The 25351-nt window shown below is 38.2% G+C and overlaps 1 protein-coding gene across 4 annotated transcripts in view; it reads right to left on the reverse strand.

The window, feature by feature from the left end:
- Positions 1-25351, reverse strand: part of frmd3 (FERM domain containing 3) — a 42573-nt gene that overhangs the window by 14006 nt on the left and 3216 nt on the right. The window contains exons 2-10 of one of the 4 annotated variants that reach the window (XM_026322041.1): positions 14147-14251; positions 12668-12710; positions 9311-9392; positions 8049-8146; positions 6097-6220; positions 4673-4760; positions 4098-4186; positions 3578-3641; positions 858-946 (exon numbers count right to left, since the gene is read on the reverse strand). In XM_026322041.1, the coding sequence (XP_026177826.1) occupies positions 858-946; positions 3578-3641; positions 4098-4186; positions 4673-4760; positions 6097-6220; positions 8049-8146; positions 9311-9392; positions 12668-12710; positions 14147-14251 (782 nt within the window). Of the gene's footprint in view, positions 1-857; positions 947-3577; positions 3642-4097; positions 4187-4672; positions 4761-6096; positions 6221-8048; positions 8147-9310; positions 9393-9727; positions 9896-12667; positions 12711-14146; positions 14252-25351 lie in introns of those variants that run through there. The other 3 variants (XM_026322045.1, XM_026322044.1, XM_026322042.1) reach the window with 3 other exon arrangements.

The following is a 25351-nucleotide window of genomic DNA, read 5'->3' on the forward strand; positions in this document are numbered from 1 at the left end:
TGAAACTAAGAAGCAGCAAAGGTGGTGCCAGAGTGCTGCTCTGTGTGTGTGTGTGTGTGTGTGTGTGTGTGTGTGTGTGTGTGTGTGTGTGTGCGTGCGTGTGTGTGTCTGTGTGTGTGTGTGTGTGTGTCTGTGTGTCTGTCTGCTTGGCTGCCATTTACAAACTCAATTCACTCTGATTTGATTAAGGAGCTCTGATATTTGTCTGGCAACTGAGATGACATCCACTCCTCTGCTGTCCACCTCTCTGAGACACATGAGCTGCTGTCATTTATTTTGTTTGTCTGCATCCTTGTATTCCCCATGACCACAAGCTTAAGTGTAATATCGGACATTCACCTCCACCCTAAGCCTGTTTCCTCCCCAACAGTGAACTCAGTGTCACCCCAAGCCTGTTTCCATTCTTGACACACAGTCACACAGCGGCCTTGGAGCAATCAGCTGCTCCCCAGTGAAAGACGACAGCATAGTGTAGCGGTACCACAGAGAGGCAGTAAAATAAGGTGAATAGAGGTGATTATGTGCTAAAAAAAGCAAAAGCTAAACATGAAGGGAACCAAATTTAAGCCAGATCTAAGCACTAAACAGAAAAAAGAACAAACAGCTACAACCAGGTAGAAAACAAATTCAAAATAAATACATATAATTAGCTTTATACAGACACCTCCTATATCTGTTCCATCTTGAATACTGGTAATGTTGATAAGCAACAATGCTAATATATGTTTATCCTCTTTATTTAGGTGAAGGCAACATTTTGGGCTGTAATGATGCTGTACAGTGTCAACTATCTCTGAGTTAAAGACCAGCTAAGTAAATTATGTGTGTGTCACAGTGTAACTGCATATCAGACGCACTTGTAAAAAGCCTGGTTCTCCACCCCGCACTTCCATAAATGCTTACACGCTGCAGGGGTCGAAGTGTGAAATGTCAACACCAGTTTCTTCTGCACAGAAAAGGACAAAGACAGACAGAGAGAAAGGTACAGAGGATGAGAAATTAGATTACCAAAAGATATATGAATGAGGACAAGAGAAGTGCTGAACACAGTGAGAGGGGGTTGTGCAAAAATGCTGACCCAAAGCCACAAGGTTAGCAAGATGCAAGACTGATTAGGGTGGCCACAGCGTTCGGCAGTACAATGGCCTGTAGCTCGCAGAACGTAGGTCTTTATGGACTAGGAGGAGGAGGAGGAGGAGGAGGAGGAGGAGGAGGGAAATATTCCCGTAAATGTCTAGTTTTCTCTCCTGTTTGTCTGGTAATATGAGCTACCAGATCAATGCTGCTCAGCAACAAGGGTTGGTGGGAGTGAGGAAATTGTGAGATCAATATCACGAGTTACGGTAAAACAGTAACAACCATGGTAGCCCGTATCAATAAATTTAATTTAAAAAAAAAAAGATTGTGACATTAAATCAGTCCAGAAAAGCTGTGCACTGATTCAGTTTGTTCTTTTTCATAAGGCTTCTTAGTCAGCTATATTGCTCAGCCCCCTTAGTGTTGAACATCAGTTATATATTCGATATGTAGTTGTGATTTACACACATGTGATGCAGTGGACATGTGTGGTTGGTCGCAAGCATGTGAAAGTACCAGAACTGCTTGTTAAAATATTATGATCGTTGTCTTATGCTGTAGTCCAAGCTTATTAGTCTTTGGGGCCACTTTGACTGACATGCAAAAGGGTTTTAAAAACACGACATTTTATAATCAAACTATCAGGATAAAAACATACTATAGTATCAGCTAAACTGGGTGTAGGTGTAACAGCATTTACAGAAATAACTTTAGTGGTACACTAATTTGCAAGGTAGTTTTTAACTGTTATTCCCTGTTGAAATGTTAAAACCATTTGAATTAAACATTAGAAACAGAGACAATAGTAAACTAAACAAAAAGGAGTCTGGCGAAAGTTACACAATACAATAAATAATCCACTGTCTAAATGACATTTTGAGCAAGTGTTATACTAATAAAGTCATGAAAAGCTGCCATCAAACCAAACTGGGACAGTAAAGTTAAATAACACTGGTGAGGGCAAAGAGTGAACTCATGCAGTGAAATCATAAAATACATAGATACTCACACAGCCACACTATTAACAGCACAGTCATAACAAAGAAATCAAATTTGTCAATACAGTGTCTGATCTGCGATACATGACATGGACATAGTTATAGATAATACATGATAATACTGCATAATCTATAGTTTACTGATAGTGGAGGTATGGAACTTAATTTAATGTGCCTATGGGGAATAGTTGTACAGGATAGCAATATTAATTTAGACAGAATAGGGCAAAAATTTACCTTATAGAGTCACAACAACTGCACATATATCCCAAAAACTATTGAAATTGTGATTGAATTAATTGACAAAAAATTGGGATAAATATGTGAAACTAAAAACACTGGACAACCAATGAACACAGTAAATGATGAAAAAGGTTTCTCTGGTCATAAAGTGAGGTGAGGACAGGGCTTTGGGGGGAGGCATTAAATTGAGGATAGCAGTGCAAGGGTGTTTTGTGCTACTATTGTTGCTCTTATTTACTCACCATTGATGACTATGTTAACACACAGAGAGAAGAGACAGAAACACAAAGATAAAACTGCATCTTCAGCCACTCATGAGTTGCCAAACAGACAAACAGGCAGACAAATGAGTTAAGTTGTTTGGTTTAAGCTTCTGTAATGAAAAGCACAGTTATGAGACTGTTTGGCTGACTGGTAGATTAACGTGCAACCATACTACAACTACATTAGTGACTATTTTTTGGCACCTATGACTGAATTGAGTTAATGTGTCAGTCAAACAGAGATATGAGGCACAGTCAGCTGTAGTTCTTGAAAAATGAAGGCAGTATATACACGTGAGGTATAAATCACCAAAATTGTTTCTCAGAATCTACCACAGCTCCAGACTGGATGACAAACACCAAACATACACATGAAACATGTCCCAAATGCAAGACACCTGTTCAAATATTTTAAATGGAAAGATGTCATATAACATATATTTATCAAAGATGTTGGGCATGTTCTAATATGAAAATAATAAAGGAGTCTCATATTTGGGCCACAGTCAACACATCATGTGAGTGAGGAGGTTAGTTGTAACACACCCACCATCCTGTTACAGTGAATCCTGTCTGTTAAGGAGATCTGAAACAGTGACACACATACACAGTGTGTGTGTGATGGTGGACAGGATTACATAGACAAACAGATCATTTTCATAACACATTTTCAGATGGAAACATTACATAGGTGAAGAAAGGGAAAGGAAGAAGGAAAAAAGGAAAGATACCAAAAAAATGTCCAACACACTCAGAGGTCAAAACCAAATCACTAACTGAATCAAAATGAACACAGAGAGTATCTGTGAATCTACATCAAAGTGATGATCTATTTTCCAGAAGCACTGAACACCACAAATGGGACCTAAACACATCCACCATCATGATGATGATGATTTTAGTATAAGACTATACAATTCATCATCATCATGGATAAAACTATACAGCACATTTTGTTTCCCATCTTTAACCTTTTGGATGAAAAGCTACACTCACCTCTTTCTGAATCCCAATGACGTAAAAAGTTTTCCCTTCAAACTTCAGCTTGCTGACATCTGCCCTATGAAGAAGCACAATGTTCTACATTTTCAAATGTCTGCATGGGTTAACAATAGGCTAAATAAGAAAAACTAAATTCTAAGCTGGTACTGTTTTTTCTGTTAATGCTCATAAAGTCATGACATAAAATACATGTACCAACAACAATATTAACTAAAACATCACAGCATATCCTGTAGGAGATTTATCAAATTACTCTAATATGCTGTATATTAAAATTTTAAATATCTTATGAGTCATTTGTACAAGAACTGTGATGCTTGCAAGGGAAGAAAGCTCTGCAATGACAACTAAAACTAAAGATAATTATTTTAAATTGTGTCTTGTGAATATCGCGTTCAGCTCCATTTGAGTTGATATGGACGAACAGAAGCAAAATTATTATATTTGATAGAGCTTACATATTTAATTTCCATGCTTACAGATTCATATTCAAAATGAAGTGACTATTTTGTACCATTTGAGAAGGTGGATCCTTTTGTTTCCCTGGAAGACAACAAAACCAATGGCTGTGAACCCGAGAAAGGCTGTGGAACCTGTAAAGTCCTGAAAACAAATGCACACATACACATCAAACATACATCATGTGCACCAAAAACCAAATTAAAAACAACACCACTGACAAAAGTGGCACAAAAAAGGGGCTCTTATCCAATAGACAGATCTTAAATATCTCGTTAATCTCCTTAGCATGCTTGGATAAGCCTGTCCAAGTGAGGGTGCCCCTATTTCACAATCTGGCTGCTTAGAGGGTGATAAAGAGCCAATAACAAGGTGTAAAATGTTGCTTTTCTCAATCAGATTGAGAGCACTCAGTCTCTCACAATCAATAACCAAGAAACCAAGAAAACTATAAGCAGCAATTACATCACAGTAGAAAGTAGAGTGTACACTTTTAAGTTTCAAAGTATGTATGTGTACTATGTACGTATAGTACATTGTACACAGAATACAGGCAGAGGTATTTTCTAACATTAAGAAAGAGTTGTCAATAACAACAACAACTGCTGAATGAAAGTGTACAGTGTCTACCTTGCATGGATGAGGGTCAACTCCATACGTTTCCAGGCAGTGAGCCCGTTGGAGCATATTCAGCTCTGCAAGTGCAGCACATTGGCCCCTAGAAGAGAAGAGAAGAGAAGAGAAGAGAAGAGAAGAGAAGAGAAGAGAAGAGAAGAGAAGAGAAGAGAAGAGAAGAGAAGAGAAGAGAAGAGAAGAGAAGAGAAGAGAAGAGAAGAAGAAGAGATTACATTTAGCATAGTTGATTATTTTCAACATTTTGCAAAAACAGATATACTAACAGAGGGCACATGTTTGGTGGGAGTGACGACGCTTTACTTGTTTAGTCTGTGTGCTACAAAGCAGAAAAACTGAGAGGTGTATGCTGCTATTCATGGAGAACACAGATACAAAGTATAAATCAACATTAAAACTGTAGATCTGTCTGTGTGCAAGTAGAGCAAGATCCTCAATGCCTTAAAGAATTTTCTAATAATGAAAAAAATCATATACCTGAAGTCTCTCTCTACAGCTCAGTACTAATCTACATGCTGGTAATCCTGTCAGTCGGAGCAGACTGAGGGCACTTGGCATAATCTGTCTCTGTGCTGTGGGAAATGAAGGATTTATCTTTGATGTTCTATAATCGCTCTTAAGTGTGACGGTCACAAACCCCATAACACCCTTCCTGAGCTGCAGCAATGATACAAATAATACAGTGGTTACTGTATATTATCTGACCTAACGACTCAAATGGGACATCAACTTTAATCTTTTTCACTTATATTATTACATTAAGGTCAGAAAACTGACTTTCATTTCAGATTTGTATTGCATGCTATTATTCAACAGCCAATCTCTCTCTTGAACAAGGTTCATTTCACTCTTGAAAAAAATGCCATGCAGCATGTTTGTATGAACCGTTTTCAGGGGACCAAAAGCAGGGCCTCTCATCACATGTAGAAAAGCACAAGTGGTCTGGTTTCTGCTCATATTTCACACTATCCACTCTGTAAAGTTTGAATCTCACCAAATTGAAATTATGAATATCTACTAGCAGCGAACAAGCTGTTTAAACCAAGTTTTAAATAATTCATGCTCATTCCTCTGCAAATTAATTTAATTTTTTATTTATTTGCAGCTGAATCCAAAGTGAAATACCTTCTGTAATGTAATGAACCACAAATCTCTAAGTATCATCTCATTTTGGTTATAGCCAGAATTGACTGCACAGCAGAAAATTGACTCTGCAGCCTGTTTTGAAAGCACAGATTACAGGAATGAGCATCCATGCTTGTCACCAACATCAAATAGTAACCTCATAAGAAAGACACTACTCCAGACAACAAACAATGCTGTTAGATAGACACACACACACACACACACACACACACACACACACACACATACACACACACACTCTCTCTCTCTCTTCCATAAACATGCTTCTGTTTTACCTCAGCTCATTTTTGTGTATTTCCATAATCTTCCTCTCCAGTTTGAGGGACTGTTTAGGGAACAGCTTGAAGTCTCTGATGTAGTCTGACGGGTGCTCCTCTGGGTCGTAGTCACCGAGCTCAGCTGTAAGGAGACGGTGAAACCACTGTGTAAATCATGAGTCCTGAGAGATAACAGGCTTTTTGATTATCTGTTTTAAGTAAGTCCTTTAATATTTTGGTAAACTTGCTTATTCTAGTTATAGTGTAGAGTTATGTAGCAGCTGGATCAGCATCTTTAAAGCACACAAATCAGCATGTTGTGTATCATTTATTTAATAAAAAACCTGAAGCGTGAAAATGACAAATTAATGGTTTTATGGGAATTTATATATTTAACTATTTCTCATATGTTTACAATCTTAGCACTAAGTTAAAAAAAGGCTAACTGGCTATAAGCCGCATTTTTATATTTAACAGGGATACAAATATGAGAACTGAGTCAATGTTTTCATCTGTTTTTCCCCTTAAAATGTTGTATGATTCCTTTAACATTTGATCTAACAGATTTGTAGGCTTACATATTTTTATTTCTGCAGGAAAATATACTTATAAGGAGCTGATAACCTTAATAGATAAATATTTTTCTCACTGAATCCCCAACAATGTCCTAAAAGACACTAATTTCTCTCTTAAATTCATTCTTAATTAGCAGCCATAATAGAAGTTAAATCAAAAACTCGCCTGGAGTTTAATTAAACAGTAATCCTCAACTTATTCTCTAGCTCTATAATCAACACCCTGACAAAGTGGGACCTGCCCTTATTAATCATAGCACCCAATGATACACTGCAAGCACACTGTGGGTCTGTGATAGTCAGTCACACTCTGCTCACTGAGGATATGAGCCAATCAGACTGTTAGCACAGTTCAGAGATATGTGTTTCAGTCAGAAGGGTGTATTTACAAAACACAGTTCAGCTAATCCCCTCCTTAATCCATGTTAAAAGGAAGTGGCTCTGTACTGTGATTCAGTGTTAAACTGCTACTGCTAATTAATGAGCATCATAGCCTTTCCCCAGTGGTGTATATACATCCTGTGGTCTAAAACACAGGATTACAAACACCACTCCGATGACTTGCTGCCAGTTAATGAGGCAGAGGTCAGACCAGTCAGTTCTTAGCCAGTTGCACCAGCTCGTAGCTAAAACTTGAGTGTTTTGGAGATTTAACATCAATAAATCAAAACTGGTTGCAGTAAACAAATCATTTTCCAACAGAAAATACAGTTTAAAAGAAACGTAATTGTGTCTAAATTAGGTACTGAAATTGAATGTGTCAGTAAAATGCTCACAGAAAGCCAAAATAACAGATACAAATACAATATCCACTTGAAGTGACTACAACATTATGATGCTTTTCTGGTTGGATTAGGCACTCTAGATTAAATTTAACTAGAATCAAAGTCTTTCCCCAAAACAAAACCAGTCATTTTGTTGCCTCTGTTGACCACTCTCACCATCCACTCCAATAACCTCTATACAACTCCTCTATATTAACAAATGGAGCTATGCATCCAGAAATATTGCTCTAAATAGGAAAATAACTTCTACAGGTCAGGGTTGCTTGTAAAAACCATGTGAACTATGGAGTCTGCATGCTGTCATAAAAATTTTTATCATGACTCTTGTAGATAAATTTTCAGTAACAAAACATATAATCCATTAATACTGAACTTAAAGCATTGCAAACTGTAAAGCAAAAAAACAGGGACATTTTTATCTATCTGCCATAGCCCATCACTCATGTCATGTATATATCAAATACTGTAAACTACATAATTCAAATATTGGTTTCAATTTGTTCAAAGTAGCGAAACTGCAGAAATGTTGGGAGAGAAAAAGTTTTTAAAAAAGTAAATATTTAAATACCTGTAGAGTAAGATAGAATATAATGATTGTCTGGGATCTCACCCTGTACAATGCAGGCTCCAAGATATGCAGCTTCAGCAAAAGGACAGAGGAGACGACCATGGTAGATATCTCTCTTCAGCTGGAGGTACAGAAGATACCTGGACACGCACAACACATGCACACAGTTAAGGAAAAAGACAAATAAGCAAACATGAAATGTTGGAAAATGACAAATGGAAAATTTGTTTGGTCTACAGTCAGGCAAAATATTACCATGGAAACAACTGGTACTGTAGTTACTATGGAAACAGTTTCTATAGTGGATAGTTTCTAATCTTGTGTTGCCAAGGAGAGGAGAAACGATAACAGTGTTGAAACTATATGAATATGTGTCGCCATGGATACAGATGAGTTTCCAGGGGGGAGACGACGTCACTGAGTCAACTGACTCATTAAACTTGTTTTTGAACTTGAGTGAAAGACGCAGCAGAAGGAAAATCATAAAAGATTGAATGGAGTGAAAAGCCTGCTGCTGTGGCTAAATAGTTTTATTTATAGAGCCAGCCTGTCGCTGCGTGGATGTTCTTCAAATTGCCCTAAAAAACACAGCTATCCATATTTACATGACCTTTTCAGTTGTATTTAATTTTGTCCTCCATTTTCCTTTTTGTATGATGAGCTACCCCTCTTGCCCATGCTTCTTGGTTTATAATAACAAGAAGTTCAGTTTGACCCTCAGTTGTAAGCTTATTGAAGACATATGTGGATAAAGAACATATATCTATATCTATAAATATCTATGTCTATACACACACAAAATGCTGAGCTCACTATTTTGTTGCCATTCTCATTTACTGTGTAGGTTAGCAGCATTTTAACTGTACACTGCGTGATCAGCGAGCAGGTTACAGACACTTTTTACAGCCTACTTAAAGGTCAGTTCTTTCAAAAGAGCCTATATATACACACTTGGGATTTTTTGCAACCTTACTGCCAGACAGAAATGTGAGTCTAGGACATTTCTTTGAAACCTTGGATAACATTTAATACTGAATACAAGAGATTAGAATGCTTGCCTTCTGCAATATCTGCACATTGTATGGTTAGGAAAGATAAGAATAAAATAAATTGAGTGGAATTGAGTGGAAAACACACAACATTATTAAAATATAATTTTGGAACCACTCCTTATATGCTATTTTATACAAATGTAATAAAGCTGTTCTTGTGAAAATATAAGATAGAGCTGTTTTGTTCTTTTGTTTACCCATCCCTTCTTGCTTAGTCACTTATAAACAATCCACTCTCTAGTTAGTTTTTACCTGGTGAGCTCCTCCTTGATTTTCATTGGCTCATGGGGATAAAATTTGACCCGGAAGCACATTGTGTATGGCTGCTGAGCGGCTAAAGACAAGAGAGACACAAACACAGGAAGAAAAGTAGAAAGTTGAGCAAGAAATTTGGAGACAGAATGTAATTTGCAGATGTAAAATGAGAGAAACTTAAGAGAAAAATGTGCAGAAAGAAAGCAGATGGAAAGGAAAAAAAGAATGATAGTGCAAGAGAAAATGGGAACAGTGCAATGAGGATTATGTAAAACTGAAGAGAAAACGAAGTTGAAGACAAAAAAAGAAATCACAGTATGTCTACAATACTGATTAGTCATTTGATAATTACAGTAATTACTCATCACACACACACACACACACACACACACACACACACACAAAGGGGTTCACTTGAGCTGGTGTCTGTGTCTTTCCTTTGATGTTAGCCTTTCAACTGTGTGTCTGTGTCTGTGCGCATGCAAATGCTGCAGGAAAGGATTTGAGCTTAGAATATTTAGATATGCACAGTAACAGACATACACACCCTAACAAGAAAAAACAAAGTCAACGATACTCTGTGGAGCTCAGATCAAACAACAGCAATAGCTTAAACTCTCTCTTGGGGTCTTATACTTATCACAAAACTGCATACAAACACACACATACACACACAAAGTTCAAACATTTTCAAAGTTTATGGTGTGTGGGGTGGCGGGGGGGTGGGAAGTGATATGGTTTGGGTTCTCATGAAACATTTCATAGATGGGAGTGGTCTCTTCCACGATGACAATGGCCCCATCCACTAAATGGACTGATGTGTATGAAAGAGATGAGCCATATGCTTATGCTCACTGGAGACCCCTCCTACCAACAGTCAATACTTTTTTCACACTGTCAATGACGTCTCCATAACATTAAATAGTGGTCTTTCTCAGCAAGCCAGATGACAAATGGTATCATGCAGCTGCTGATAAGTCACTCACTGATTCCTTGGAGTATATTCGATTTAGTCAGAAGATGGATATTCAACAACACAATAACTACATTAATATTACAAGGAGATGCATTCCTTCTTTTCCCCCATCACTCTGAGATGGGAACATAAATGCTCTACTGTGGGCTTCAGGACCAACCAGCCGTGAAGCTTGAAATGTTATATTGCCAACATAAATAAAACTTTCAGTTACTAAAGGCATTTTTTTAGTTACAGAAAATGAGGCCATGATAAGCAAGGGATTAACAACTGGGAAATAGAGGAAAGAAGAAATTATTTTTTTAAAACACTGAGATGCTCTTTTGGAAGGACAAAGAAAGGTCAGAGGAAGGTGTTGATGAATAACATATCAAATGTGTGAGATTCAACAGGGGTACTCTGTGGCACGGTGCCTTTTTGGGATAGAAAGCCCAAAGAAAGGAGTGCAAATCTAATGAGGGACTTCTTTCTGCTCTGCTTGTAGGTTACACTTAAGTTTACTCGTGCAAATGGGGGTTTTTTGAATGTAGACACATGAACCTGATGTGAATTTGTTTAACACATGATGAAAAAAAAAACGGCAAAAAGGAGATGCTAAAAAAGATGTGAAATCAGAGACAAGATAAACAGGACAAAGAAGAGGAATAAGTGTTGACACTGGACCAGAAATTTCCCCACCCCGCTTGTCTTTAATGATGTGATCTTCTGTGGCATTATCTATACAGTATATATAACTATATATATATAACTATGTATATATATATATATATATATATATATATATATATATATATATATATATATATATATATATATATATATATACACTGAAAAACAGTACCTATCTACATAATACATCATGAGAAATATGAAGGATGCAATCCTCCCACTGAGCTGCTTATTTGCTCAGGCTTAAGGGACCAAGATGTTTTATTTGAAAATATTTCAGAGAAAGTTAACTGGCACAGTTATAGTCACACATATACTGTAGATGAAAAAATGTGACATTTACACATGCACATTTAGGTTCACAAGGAGAAAATAAAACACAAGCCATACATACTAATTTGGGAGAAATCCTGCCACAGGGAGAGTTAATGTGTCAGTACAACTCAGATCTATTCAGCATTCTTTCTCCAGCCCCCTCTCATGTTTTTCTTTATTTCATTCTCTGTCAGCCCCTCTCAACTCAAACTGTCTCACCAATCTCCTCTTGTCTCTTTTCTTCCCTAATCTGACTTCTTTCTTTAGCTACATCATCTATTGCTGTCTCCTTTCCCTCCCTTCTGACTTAGCCCCCACACACACATTTCCTCTATAACTCTCTCTCCCCTCTTGTTCTCTTCCTCCATCACCATCTCTTATTACAATTTTCACTGCTCTCTCCAGCCTTGCCCCTCCTGTTCTCTGGCACATGGTTTGATGAAGCAGAATTCGCGGCTAATAGCCACTTTATTAATTTATAGTGGGACAGAGAGATGGGACAGTCATTAAAAGGGTGGATGAACATCAGACATAGACATGGAGAAAGGATGGAAAGAGAGAGACAAAACAGAATGATTAAAAGAAAAATGCACCAAAAAGAAGTTAATGTAAAAGTTTGTAGTTTACTTGTTTAGGTCAATCTTGTTTGTGGTTTTTGGTGGCTCACAGAAAATTTTTCAGAGAAGCATCACTAAAGTTTGTTTTTTTTATAACTAAAATCAGTAACAGTAAACATCAGGATGTAGCATCAGTTAGAAAAATCTTTCTGTCAGATTAGGTTTCATTTCCATTAGATTCATTTCCATAGATGTAGAACCATCATTTACCTATGAAGCTTCTCACTAGTTAACTTGCATATCCAGAAGGCAGCTAGTTAGATTCTGATTGGGTCTTCAATCCTAAACTCTACTGCTACATCTGTGTATTTCAATTTATGTGTTAGTTGGTTTTTTTTGGGGGGGGGGGGGGGGGGGGGGGGTCACTGGCCCCTCGGGCAGTTTGTTGCATTCCTGTTAAGCCCTGCTCTTGTCACTTTATCTGTCTTTATTGTGTCTCTGTCTCCCTGTGCATTTCTGAGAAAAAACCCTTCTCTGTCACTTCTCCTTATAAATTGTAATGTGAGCATTGTGTCCTAGAGATAAAGTGGATTACGAGGCCCTAAAACTTGTATGTTGTGCTTATGTTGACCTGATCCTGTTAAGCGTCCCTGTGGTGTTGTCTGTCTGCTGCAGAGCTTGACCCCCCTCTCACTGATGCAACCCTTGGGAAACAAACTCAGGTCTACAAACCAATACACACCCATACAAGCTTTTTGCACTCTGCTCATTGTTGTACATATGCACACCAATACAAACACACACACAAAAAACAAAGGGAGCAGAAGGGACACTTACACTTCATCTGCCTCACCACAGGCTTATTGGGCTCCAGCCAGTGCTGAGAGAGCAGGGAGGAAGTAAACAGAGAAATGTCACCCAAGTATTAGTTTGCTGAGATCAGTTAAAAAGAACATTTCAGTAGGCTCCAGCAAGCTCATGCAAATCCAAAAATGTCTCACCTTTTTTTTTTTTTTTTTTTTAGATGAATAGAATGGGGATTACTTAAACTTCACAATGTGAGGCAACAGTGCATTCAAAACAATTACCTCAAAAAATAAATGTATTTGATTACAGATATATCTCTTTAATTTATATTTTCGCATGTCCATAATAATGTGAACACCATTACATCTGTGCTTAAACTGATGCTTTTTTTTTTTTAAAACCTTTATTTGTTCACCTGGGAGCTGTAGAGTAAAAATGCAGTCTGCCTGTTTGGGCAGCTCTGCTGGAACAGCAGGAGATAAAGGCTTTGATCAAGGGCTCCTCAGTGGTGCTAATGAGGGAGATGTGCTGGTGATATTCCTGAATATACATGAGTTTAGATGCCTCAAACTGTAAAATCTATTCAGCCCAGGACACAGTTTATATTGGAAATTAGAGAAAAAAAATCAACTGACCTCCATCCTTTTAGCACCTTTGTACATTTTAAGTACCAAATCTATTATCACATAAAGTGTGTCTGAAAACTGCATCCATCCAGCTGAATAAAAAAAACTTCACTAATGTTATTGCTTCACCAACTTTGCTGTAATTTTGAACTGTAAAAGACTATTCTACTGAGAGGTTTTCTTGATGGCTATTATGTTCATGCTTTTTAGTTTTGTGTTGTAATAGCTCTTATCAATATTTGAATTTGTGTTTCTGTTAAATACAGCTACAGTAGAGGCCAACTGAGCCTCTGTTGAGTGTCTGGTCTCATCAGTGTGTGGGCTGTTATGGAGACCGACCTTATTTTTATTTGTCATTTGAACTTGTAATGTGGGCCACTGCCTCCTGACTAATATCCAACATTCCCATTAAGCCATGCTGACTCAGTGGAGCTGTTTCCTGTTAGTAGATGTGATCATGAGTTTCTTTGTTTGTTCTTCTGTTGTGAATATGTGTAACCATATTTAGATATTTCTGGTAAAATTTGTATAAACTGTAACTCGTCATTTGTATAAAGTATTTACAAATAGATTTTGCAAGCAATAGGAGAACAGCAGGGGGGTGATACAAATACACAGAGGGAAAGCTGCTTGCAGGTCCTGAAAAGGAAAGACTCATTACACTTTCTGATATTTCCTTGCATTGAAATATGATATAAAAACTCAAATAGAAGAGGCACGCCAGATTTTTCCTACAGTGCAGATGCAGGTTAGGTTAAATTGTGACTCTATAATTGCCCATATTTGTAAATGTTGCCCATCTCCAAGTATCAGCCTTGTGTCCAGGGTGTACCTTACCTCTCGCCCATGTCAGGTGGGATTGGTGTCTGTGTTTGATAGTTACCCTCTGTTTCTCTGGGTCCACATATCGAATACCGAAGTAGTCTTTCTCGAGTAGGTTGTAGTGGTTACACACATGATCCAACAGGAATTGGCCTTTAGTGTCTCTCTAAAAAGAAAAAAAAAAACATTAACCCAGGAAGTTAATTTGCAGTCAAAATCTAGGCAATTTTTCCATACAAGCTGATAAATCCCATAAAACTCTGAGCCACATTGCTGCACAGCATAGGATTTTGTTATTGTGCACATAGATTTTCATGGTAAAAGACATTAATGTAATAAAAAAAAAAAAAATCCTCAGCAACTTGGTGACTATAGCTCTATGATGGTCATATATACAACATGCCAGTACAGTCCACATGCAGTTCATAAATGCAATGAAGACAGAGATCAATAATCACTCTGCATCTACTACTCACACCTCTGCCAATATGAACTTATCACATACACAGATTCTCATTCACTTGTGCATGTAGCTTTATGTCAAAAGCCACACTTACTCATCTCATGCACACACAAATTATATATGCACGGTTCCCAAGTATTGGATTTAAGGATACAGTTACATGTGTATTTAACCCATCTTAAGAAAAACACTTTCCATGATGACGTTCAAATCTTTGAATAGAACTGTGAACATTAGGGGACACTGAGTTGTATTGTATGCATCACAGATGCCCTCAAGTCTTGTGACTGTGTATTTGTGTGTATGTGTGTGTCCTTTAACCACTCTATAACCTGCTGATGGAGGTGGATTCTGTGCTTGGTTAAGCAGCACTGATTGATTCAGTAGGAAATTGTCAGTTTACCCTTGTTGTGATTTACTCACCACTTGGGACACACACGAACATACACACAGTCACAAGACTTAAAGGCACATGCGCACACACGCATACACACACAGAGCCACAGCTGGACACATTTTGTCAGTGAAATATGTTAAACTATCAATGAACAGTATGTTTACACTATAAAATCATGAGACATCACCTGATCACTTCTTTTATGACTGAATTAAAGATTTTTCATGGCTGGGTTGTCCAAGAAATACTTTTAATTGCTGGAAACACCAGTCCCAATGTGTTTTTGAATGTGTTCAAACTTCTTTTGAACTCAAGTTGCACCTTGCTTTCTTCTATCTCTTGTTACAGTACCTATCAGGTAACATTTATGAGAATGAGCAAGATAAGGACATTATCTTGAGTCATTCACAGTAGAATAAGTGATTCACAGGAGTTCAATGGTTATAACAGTTTCCAAGGTTACTTTTATTGTCTACCCAAGGAGAAAATTATCTTGGAACTGCTGCATAAAATTATACATCAACCAAAGTACATTGAATGAACTGGTCCTTGCATGTCTTTCTTAGCTTCTGTTATGTATCCCACACCTCCACCAGCACTTCCGTCTTCCACCAGCCACATAAACTTCCTGTCATTTTGTGTGATTTTACTTTTCTAGTCAATCCAACCTCCAAGAGATTTTCTGGAACTGTAAAATCAACTCTCACCCAAAAATCAACATCTTAGTTGACCCTGTTTAGTTTCTGCCTGCCTGAAATTTCTGGTCCCGTGTCAACAGTTATTCCTCTTCTTTGTCCTTTTTTTATGGTCTCTGATTTCACATCTTTTTTTAGCATCTCCTTTTTGCCGTTTTTTTTTTCATCATGTGTTAAACAAATTCACATCAGGTTCATGTGTCTACATTCAAAAAACCCCCATTTGCACGAGTAAACTTAAGTGTAACCTACAAGAAGAAACCTGAAAGAAGTCCCTCATTAGATTTGCACTCCTTTCTGTGTGACTGATGAATTTCTTTGCCCTTGTGTTTAGTAAACACTTCAGTCTCTCACAGATGCAACTTTTCACATACATTTCTTAGCGAGTCATCCTTTATTTCTCAGTAAGCAATCTGTTATGTGCTGTAAATGTAGTATATTGTTGCTGGTTGTAATAGCAACAAGTAAGCAAGCTTTTTCCTGCAGATGTCACAGCAGCAAAAATAGCGAGTAGAATTAATGTCAGGGTACTTTTACTGTCTAGGATGCCACAGCTGTTTTATCTTAACATATCACTAAAAGCAGAGAAAACAAAACACAGATTTGGTAAATACACAGTTTTACACAGTAGCACAGCCATAATTTCAGGTCATCAAACATCCATTCATCCATCTTCTGCTTATCTGGGGCCAGGTCGCAGGGGCAGCGGTCTAAGCAGGGATGCCCAGACTTCCTCCAGCTCATCTGGGTGGACGTTGAGGCGTTCCCAGGCCAGCCGAGTGACATAGTCCCTCCAGCGTGTCCTGGATCTACCCCGTGGTCTCCTCCCCGTGGGACATGCCTCCACAGGGAGGCGCCCAGGAGGCATCTAGTGTAGATGCCCAAGCCACCTCAGCTGGCTCCTCTTGATGTGGAGGAGCAGCAGCTCCACTCCGAGCTCCTCACCCTATAGAAGGGAGCGCCCGGGCACCCTGCAAAGGAAGCTCATTTCAGCCACTTGTATCCAAGGTCTTGTCCTTTCAGTCATGACCATAGGTGAGAAAAGGAACATAGCCTGACCGATAATCAAGAGCTTCGCCTTTCGGCTCAGTTTGTTCTTCGACCGCATTGCTGTTGCCAATGAAGCGATCCATCTGTGATCCATCGTACCGTACTTCCCTCACTCTTGAACAAGATCCCAAGATACTTAAACTCTTCCACCTGAGGCAGGATCCCTCCCCTGACCTGGAGATGGCAAGCCACCTTTTTCCAGTTGAGAACCATGGCCTCAGACTTGGAGGTGCTGATTCTCATCCCAGCCGCTTCACACTCAGTTGCAAACCGCCCCAGTGCACACTGAAGGTCCTGGCTCAATGGAGCCAGGACACAGTGGCTCCAGGTCATCAAATGATGAAAAAATAACTAAAACAGTCTGTACATTTGTCAGCTTGGTTGGTGCAGGAGCAAAAAGCAAAAGACACCAACTCCAGAATTCCATGTTGGTTTCCTCGGTTACACTGAGTTGACAAAAGTTCTTTAGAAAAAGTGGTTTCAGGTAAATGTTAACCATGCTATACTTTAAGTTACTACATACTTTTAGACTGGGGCTAACATTTGCCCCATCAGCCAGATAAAAACACAAAATGTATATACAACTGTATAAGATTGCTTTGAATTACCTGAAGTTGCATTTCACGTCTTTCGGTAGAGGTTAACACCTACCCCGCAACCATCCCCCAATATGATAACAAAAGGGTTTCTGTGAGTGTAAGCTGCACATCTCCATCAGCATTTGTGTGTGTCTGTTTTTCAAGGATTTTCCAACAGATCCATGACAAATTTCCTAAGCTGTTCAATCTGAAGAGCAAACAGAAACACACTGAGGCAGGAGAGAAATAGAAGACAACAAAAACTGCCACACTGCAAGCTGTTTCCAGCCAGATCAAACAACTCTTCTGTCTGGTTCTCAGGGCAGACACTCATGAGAGCAGAGGTGGACTGATGCCAAGAGGTAAGTGAGAGAAGAGACCAGAGGGAACCAGAGCCAAACACATCTAGAGGCTGAGAGTAGGCAAAGAAAGAGAGCTTTAACAAAAAAAAAAAAGAATATAAGATAGAAAGACTGATGACTAAGGCAAGAGGAGACAGAAAGAGGAAGAAAGATATAAAGAGTCTATGTCATGTCCAACAAGGGCTGTATGCATATTTTATATATCCAACGGCTTGGCATTAAAATTTAACCCGGTCATCCAGTCTCTACATGATCTCACCTAATGACGGCAAAGTGCTCTTCTCTCTACCTCGCTTGAGCACAGACACACTTTAAAAGAGCATCAATGTAGAGTGTATTCAGTTTAGCAGGAGCAAAGTGCACTCTGATGTTCAACTGCATCTAACCTCTGCTGTTTTTCCTGAATCAAGTCGAATCCAGATACAGACCAAGCACACAAAGCTAAAAACAAAATCAGAAAACCATCAACATGCTATAAAAACACATAAGCAATCAATTTTTTATTTGTGTTAATGCACAAAAACATTTATTAAATCAGTTTTGACCTCCACAGTACCTGCTACTAGAATAATTCTGGAGATTGTAATGGTAAATGATCAAACACAAACCCACTCTGTGCCTCTCAAATAATATAACTACAAAAAAAAAAAAAAAAAACTGTTCTTTTTGTTCGGACTTGAAGGTGTTTCTAGAACCCACAAAGACCTTTATTGCAAGGTACACAAAAACATAATGATACCAGATGTTAGATGTAAGTTAGCCAGTATAATGTTTGAAGTTTCAATACTGGGGGCCCGGTCTTCATAGATTAACTGGTTAGAGGGATAACTTTGTTGGTTTGGCATCATCCTGGATCTGCTGGTTCTTCCAGTGTCATTGTGAAACTGTTGTCCTGGCAAAATAACTGCAATCTTAAGCCACTTGGATATAATCAATGTTGGAGCAAGAAGCGCATCGACACTGGGGTGATTATAATAAGACAAGGAACTTAGAGTGCTGCGTGATCAGCAGGCCTCTCTGGCTCATCTGACCTGTTCGTAATAGAAAGATTTAGTCAGAAAGGCATCATCTACTTGAGTGGCTCTTGGTGCCCCATATAAAATACCAAGCGAAAATGTAGCGTATGAGATTTAGTTGCTGTTATTAATGTACTAACAATATATTTAGCAGTTATGAGTATACTAATTATGGATGCATTATATTTGGCTAGTATTTTTACAGAAGGTTAGGTTCACCTACTGGAGGTGGAGAGTGACAGCAAAATAACCCCAAAATATTTACAGTAGCGCAATCACATGAGACGCTGCAAGTCCCACGAGACTATCGCGGTGCATTCAGGGACTGAGAAAGTGTAGAAAAATTTTACCAATGGCGAATTTTGCCGTGACTTAGAAAAAACAGTCATGCACTGACTAATGTGCAGTCAGGGCGCATTAAACTGCGCTTCTTATCAAGTGGTTTCCTTTATATAACTGTCAATGCAGAACATTTAGTAAAAAGTGTTGTTTACATTGTAATAAGAAAAGCATACCTAGCTGTAAAAGATTTTTCGGGACTGCCTGTACAGTCGATGGAGGAGGCTTTTATGTTTCTGCAGGTAATATAAATGTGCAGGCACAATTTCATGTATACAATTCAGCACCAGACATACATTTTCTTCCACTTTGAATGTTTTCCTAATATGACAGAAGCATTGGACTGGACACAGATAAAAATAAAAGCACCCAGCATCGGCTGTGTCCATTTCTGTCCACCTTCTTTCTATTTGCTTTAATGTTGAATTATTGTAATTTATTCATTTATCTGATACATATTGTCTTATAAGTAATGCGTGTATAGCTAAAAGTAGGCTACACATCCATTTCCAGAATATTTTTTGTATTTTACTTTAACGTGTTCCCATGTTCTATTTGTGCTGGTACTTGCACTGTTCAATGCAGAGAAATGATAAATTATCGGTTTACTGTCATGTCAACCTCCAGGATATGATGTGCTATTGTGGTGACACAAAGGATTAAAATGAATAAGGGTGCACAATTAATTTGTCAGCCACTTTTTGCCATCCTTTTTTTTTGCATTTTTGCAGTTTTTGCCAAGTTGCTTAAGAATTGATTCTTGAACTTTTCTCCAGCAGCAGCTCTTCTGTGGTCTCTCCTTAATCGCTTGTTGGTTGCGTGGAACACAAAGAAAATACTGATGCATTTTTGAGTATGAAAATATAAAACCATGGGGTAAAAAATGGAAAATGTGGAATAAATATAACTGGATAATAAAGGTTTTGATTCCAGTCATTTAGCATTGGATATTTGTCCTTTGCGGATACAATGTTTGACTAGAAAATTAAGCCATTTTTTGTCAAGATGGACAGAACAGTTTTTGACAATTATATCAATAATTTTAAAATGATCTTAAATATTTTTTAAAAATTTGTTTTGTAAAGGTCAGCAGGGACTTTTTCTTTCAGAAAACATTTACCCCAGTTTGTTCCACTCATACAGATAATACTCTATATGGATGGAACAAACTAGGATTAGATGGATCACAATAGTTGTCCAGTGTTCATTTCATTAGTTGCAGCCAAAAGCAGATGAATGATTTGTTCTGACCATGACTTTGTGACAACTACGAGCCAAGCTCCAGGACCTCGGATGCCCTGGCCCGGTTAAATACAAGCTTGCTGGTTAATTAATATGCATGCCAGCTCAATTATGATTGGTCTTTGTTGACTTCAATGCAATTTATTTCATGACACCACATATCAAACTGGCTGAAACACTGAATAGAAAGAGCATCTATTCTTGTCATCGCTATGTGAAAATATTAATACATGCTCCCATTTTGCCAACACAGGTAAAGATAAACAACAAAGACTAGTGCGACTTTAACGATAATGGCATGCCCCCTTTGACTCCACATGAACCAATTTAAAAGCCTAACGGTTGCTGCTAAGATAAAAGTTGCACACATTCTGGGTTTTTCTCTTGTAACTGCTGCTACTTTTCAGAGAAAGTGAGATTTAGTTCAAGCAAAACCTTTGGAAAGAGATTTAAGACCCTACTAAACCAATTGGCCAATTTATTTGCCAATTAGTGTCAGTGTGCAGGCTTTTGTGTATGTTCAACAATGTAGTCTTCCTATTATTAACATTTCCATTATTTCTAAATTCAGCTTGTGTTTACAGCTCAAAACTCAAGCCCCCAAGCTCATGAACAGATCTATTCAGGCTTGACCAGGATACAATAAAGATAAATCAATGAGCTGAATGCAGTGCGTGGGAAAAACAATGCCGATAATCAAAGAGCATAAGATCTGAGGTGAAAACGCTTCTCATTTTACAAGATGCAGAAAAATGTGTTTCTCATTTTCTACCCCAATAATATGTAACATTTTCTTTTTGTACATGAATATATTTATTATATATTTGGTCCGTTTGGTGCATCTCCATAAGAATTTAAATTTTATGTACAGTGTGAGTTTGTAAAAACTCATTAATGGGCAACTTGGTTTTAAGAAGCTAAATTTCAGTTTTTAGACTGTTTGAAAAAAAGTAGGTAAAACTGTGAAATAATGCCTTCAACTAATTTTAAGAGTAAGCTACAGAGACAGAATGCATATACAAATGATCCTCTGAGGCTACACTGACTACAAGACTGGAAAACAGAAGCAGAGGATCAAACACTTCCAGCCTGGGAGTTGACTTATGGAAGGCATTCAATTTATATTAAGGAGAGAAACCTTTGGAAAGAGATGCCAGAACTCACCACCACCATCCCTCCCTGTAATAGTCTCCATCATCACACCATTTATCAGTAAATGTTTGATTAGTAAATCCATGCTGTCTTTGGTTTATATGAAAGGGAAAGATGAGCGAAGCAGTGTGAAAAGGCAAGACGGGATGTCATAGATCACCATGAAACCCACACAGCTCCAGTAAAGTATTGATCTCATGAGCTGCATTACAAAGTGTGCTTGGTTAATCTCTTGAACTACTGACCCACAGCAGTAATGGACTCTTGCCTGGAGCTACAGATCTGGCATATGGAAAGACTTTGTCATCAGCAATAGCCTGAAAAAATATAGTGTAAATACTAATATTTTATATTTGTTTACTCTTGCTATAAGGAACATTTTAGCTACACTACTAGCGTGAATCTATATGATGACATTATCAGTCTAAACAGTAATAACTTTTCCTACAGTGTCTTCGTCATCACAAATATTATTTGTCCAGTACGTTGGTTTGTGGCCATACACCTGCAAAAATAATGACATTTCAGTCATTCTCAGCTGTTCTTTTACTACCAAATGTTGACATGCCAAACTATAACTGTAAACATGGTCATCATCATCAGGTCATCATCGCTCACTGATTTAATTAGTATAGAGAGCTTGTAGTATGGCTCTAGACTCCATCCATCCATTATCCATCCTTATCCTGATATGCTCAGGGTTATGGGGGGAAATCTAGACTCACCAATCCTAGCTGACATTGAGTGAGAAGTGGGGTACACAGATCACCATTCTATCACAGTCTGACACAAAGAGACACACTAACATTCACACGTACACATACACATACACATACACACCTATAGGCAATCTAGACTCACCAATTAGCTTAACCCCAACCTGCATGTCTTCGGACTGTGGGGGGAACCGGAGTACATGCAGAAAACCTCTGCAGCCACAGAAAGAACTGTGACCTTGTTCCAGTGTGGAAGGATATGATCCGTTTACCTTATCATCACCTGCAATGCTGCAGCAACGCAGAGATATGCACAAATGAGCATGTGTGATATAAAATATATCATGTGCATCTGCACACACATTGAGTTCATGGCTGGGCACACTGCCGAATGAGTAGACATAAATTATCAATATATGGCGCAGAACCAGTTTCTGTTAAAATGGATGTTCGCTCTCGCTCTGTGTACAGCTGGACACCAGCTAACAGGATCACAGGCAAGAGAAAGTGTGATCATAATGGCATGAATGTAGCTGCAACACTTCTGAGTGTGTGTACATGGTGGGTGCATTGAAGCAGCTGTCTTATCTTTGCACCGCAGCATATTCAAAATTTTGTGGCAGTCAAAAAACAATGCATGAAAAAGTATGTAAAAAAGAGAGGGTGAATTTGAATCTGTGAGTTAATGTGAAAGTTTTGTTTGCTTATTTGCATGTTTTTGGAACAAATTAGTGTTTATCTCTTTCTCCCATTCATTTTTCTAAACAATGTGATGCAACATGCAATGGTGTGTGTGCTTCCTAAAAGAGTTTATAACCCCACATTTGTATGGTCACACAATAATGACCTGGTTATAATCACATATACATTTTTTTTTTACATATGAATTGTTTCAAATGCCAGTCTAATAAATCACCATGACCGTTGTTTCAGTAAATTTAATTTAACAAATGAAATAATCTGATAAATAAGACCTGTTTGTTAGATTTGCGTTTGTTGAGAATATGTTTGTAGTGGTTATCACCTCGTATGGTGACAGTGAGTGACTGTTGTTTTTTTTCACCTTTCATTTCTTTCTATCCATAACTGGCCCATTTTTCACTACTCCCTTCCTGCTTTACTTTACCCTTCCCTCTTTTCTCCACTTTGTCTTCCAAAATCTGCCTGCTCTGCCAGTCTCATTTTAAATCCGTTTCATATCTTAATCAGCTTAATCTGATTTTCTTCAGCCGCTCCACCTCATTTATTCTCCTATTCCTTCCTACACCCTGTTGATTTTTTCGCCATTATCCTCACAGCTCATGTACTGTGGCCAACCATGTCATCCTATATTTTGTCATATCAACCATCTCTTTTTCTTTCCCTCTCACCCATTTCCTTTGATGTTTCCCCTCTCTTCGTTCTAGCTATCTCATTTCTCACGGCTTCTTCTCAGTTGTGAATCTGTCAAGTCAGAAAAATGATTTTTTTTTTTTTTTTAGTCATCTTTGGAGGAGCATCAAAGAGGCGCCGGCAAGTGGGATAAGAATAGAAAGCCAATGCTATTTAAAACTTGCTCTCAAGAATGCCAACCAGCCAAAACAACAGCACTGCCTCAGCATCACTCCCACACAGCACACATATACATGCACAATATAAAACCAGCACCACCACCTCAGACACACATACACACACACACACACACGCACACACGCACACGCACATAGACACATACCTCTCTCTGATCAAATAAAAGGCAGATGCAGTGAAAAACAATACCACCATCAATATCCACCTTGAAATAGACTGGAATAGTGATGTATTGATAAGGTGACCTACACAAGAATGGAACTAGAGCTATCAGCAGGATACATCCCATGCAGTTCAATTTATTGCAAGCTATTTCAGTGCCATGTGGTAATTTGTATGGTGAATAATGTCTGTAATTGCACAACTTTGGCTCAGTGGTTATTAAATCTTTCAGTGAACCGTAGTTACCCCACCCATGAAACATACACACACACACACACACACACACACATATGTGCACATCTTACACACATCGCTGACAGCTGACTGATGTTGGCTTTCTGAAGAACAGTGATGTTCCTTAATTATACATGTCGTCACAGAGAGGGTGGGGCAAAGACAGACAGAGAAGGGTGGAAGATGAAAGCTATAGGAATAAAAAAGTGGGAAAAGTTGGTCAAAGCAATAAGTGTGAACCTTTAAGTGAAGCAGAGAGTGAGTAAATAAAAGAGCTGGAGAGGGAGAAATATGAAGATAAGAGCTTGGAGGAGATGAGAGAGCAAAAAGGAGGACAGATGGGAGGATGAAAAGGAAAATAGTGGATGGAGGGCGAGAAGAGCTCAAACCAGAGGAGGTCACTGTGTATTGATCTTGGCATATCTCTCCTGCAGCAGGTCTGACTTAACATTACCACTCAACATGAGAGCAGCAGGCTGGACACGTTCACCCCCCAGGCTACACAACACAGCCACATACCCACACACACACACACACACACACACACACACTCATCCTCCCTACCTACCTTATAATGTGCTGTCAAGCTATTCTTAGTATCACAGTAAACAACTTAATTATTCTGTGCTGCATGTTGCCATCATGTGTTGTAACACAGAATCTGAAAGCTTTTCATATCTGATCAATTAACTGTAAGTAATGAAATAGGCTCATTTTGTCAATATTGACTATAACACTTGATTGAGCACAGTGAAGAGTTGTGCAGCAGATGTTAAGCTCACACAGGTCTGCACCTAATCATGTGCATGCTCTAAACGTGAAACACCCTCTAAATCTAAAACACATCCAGTAACATTTAAAGTCATTGTCACAATATTAACTTTTTAAAAATTTAATCTTTTCCCCCAGTCATGTCAAAATGTGACAACAAAAAAGGAGCCCACTTTTCTGAAACCAATTTCCAGAGCACTGAGGTTTTACTTAAATGCTTAGGTCTTTTAAAACTTTTCTGTCTGCAGTGCTTTTTAATTTTCAATTTGGACTGTTCACTCATGTCTAGCTCACTGTAACTCCATGTGATGTGTTGCAAATTGTCCTCTTTATCTTATAGTTTATTTTAGTCTTAATGTACTATACTGCATCTGCTTATATCATCTTGTGTGCTATCTTGTGTATCATTACTTTTATGTAACATGTCTCGTAACTGTAACTGTAAGGACAGTTCGAGTCACATTCTTCATTGTTTTGCAGGCAAAATTACAGTTTAAATATTTAGATTCGTCATTACTTT

The sequence above is a fragment of the Mastacembelus armatus genome, chromosome 9 (genome assembly GCF_900324485.2).
Source record: "Mastacembelus armatus chromosome 9, fMasArm1.2, whole genome shotgun sequence".
Lineage (NCBI taxonomy): Eukaryota > Metazoa > Chordata > Actinopteri > Synbranchiformes > Mastacembelidae > Mastacembelus > Mastacembelus armatus.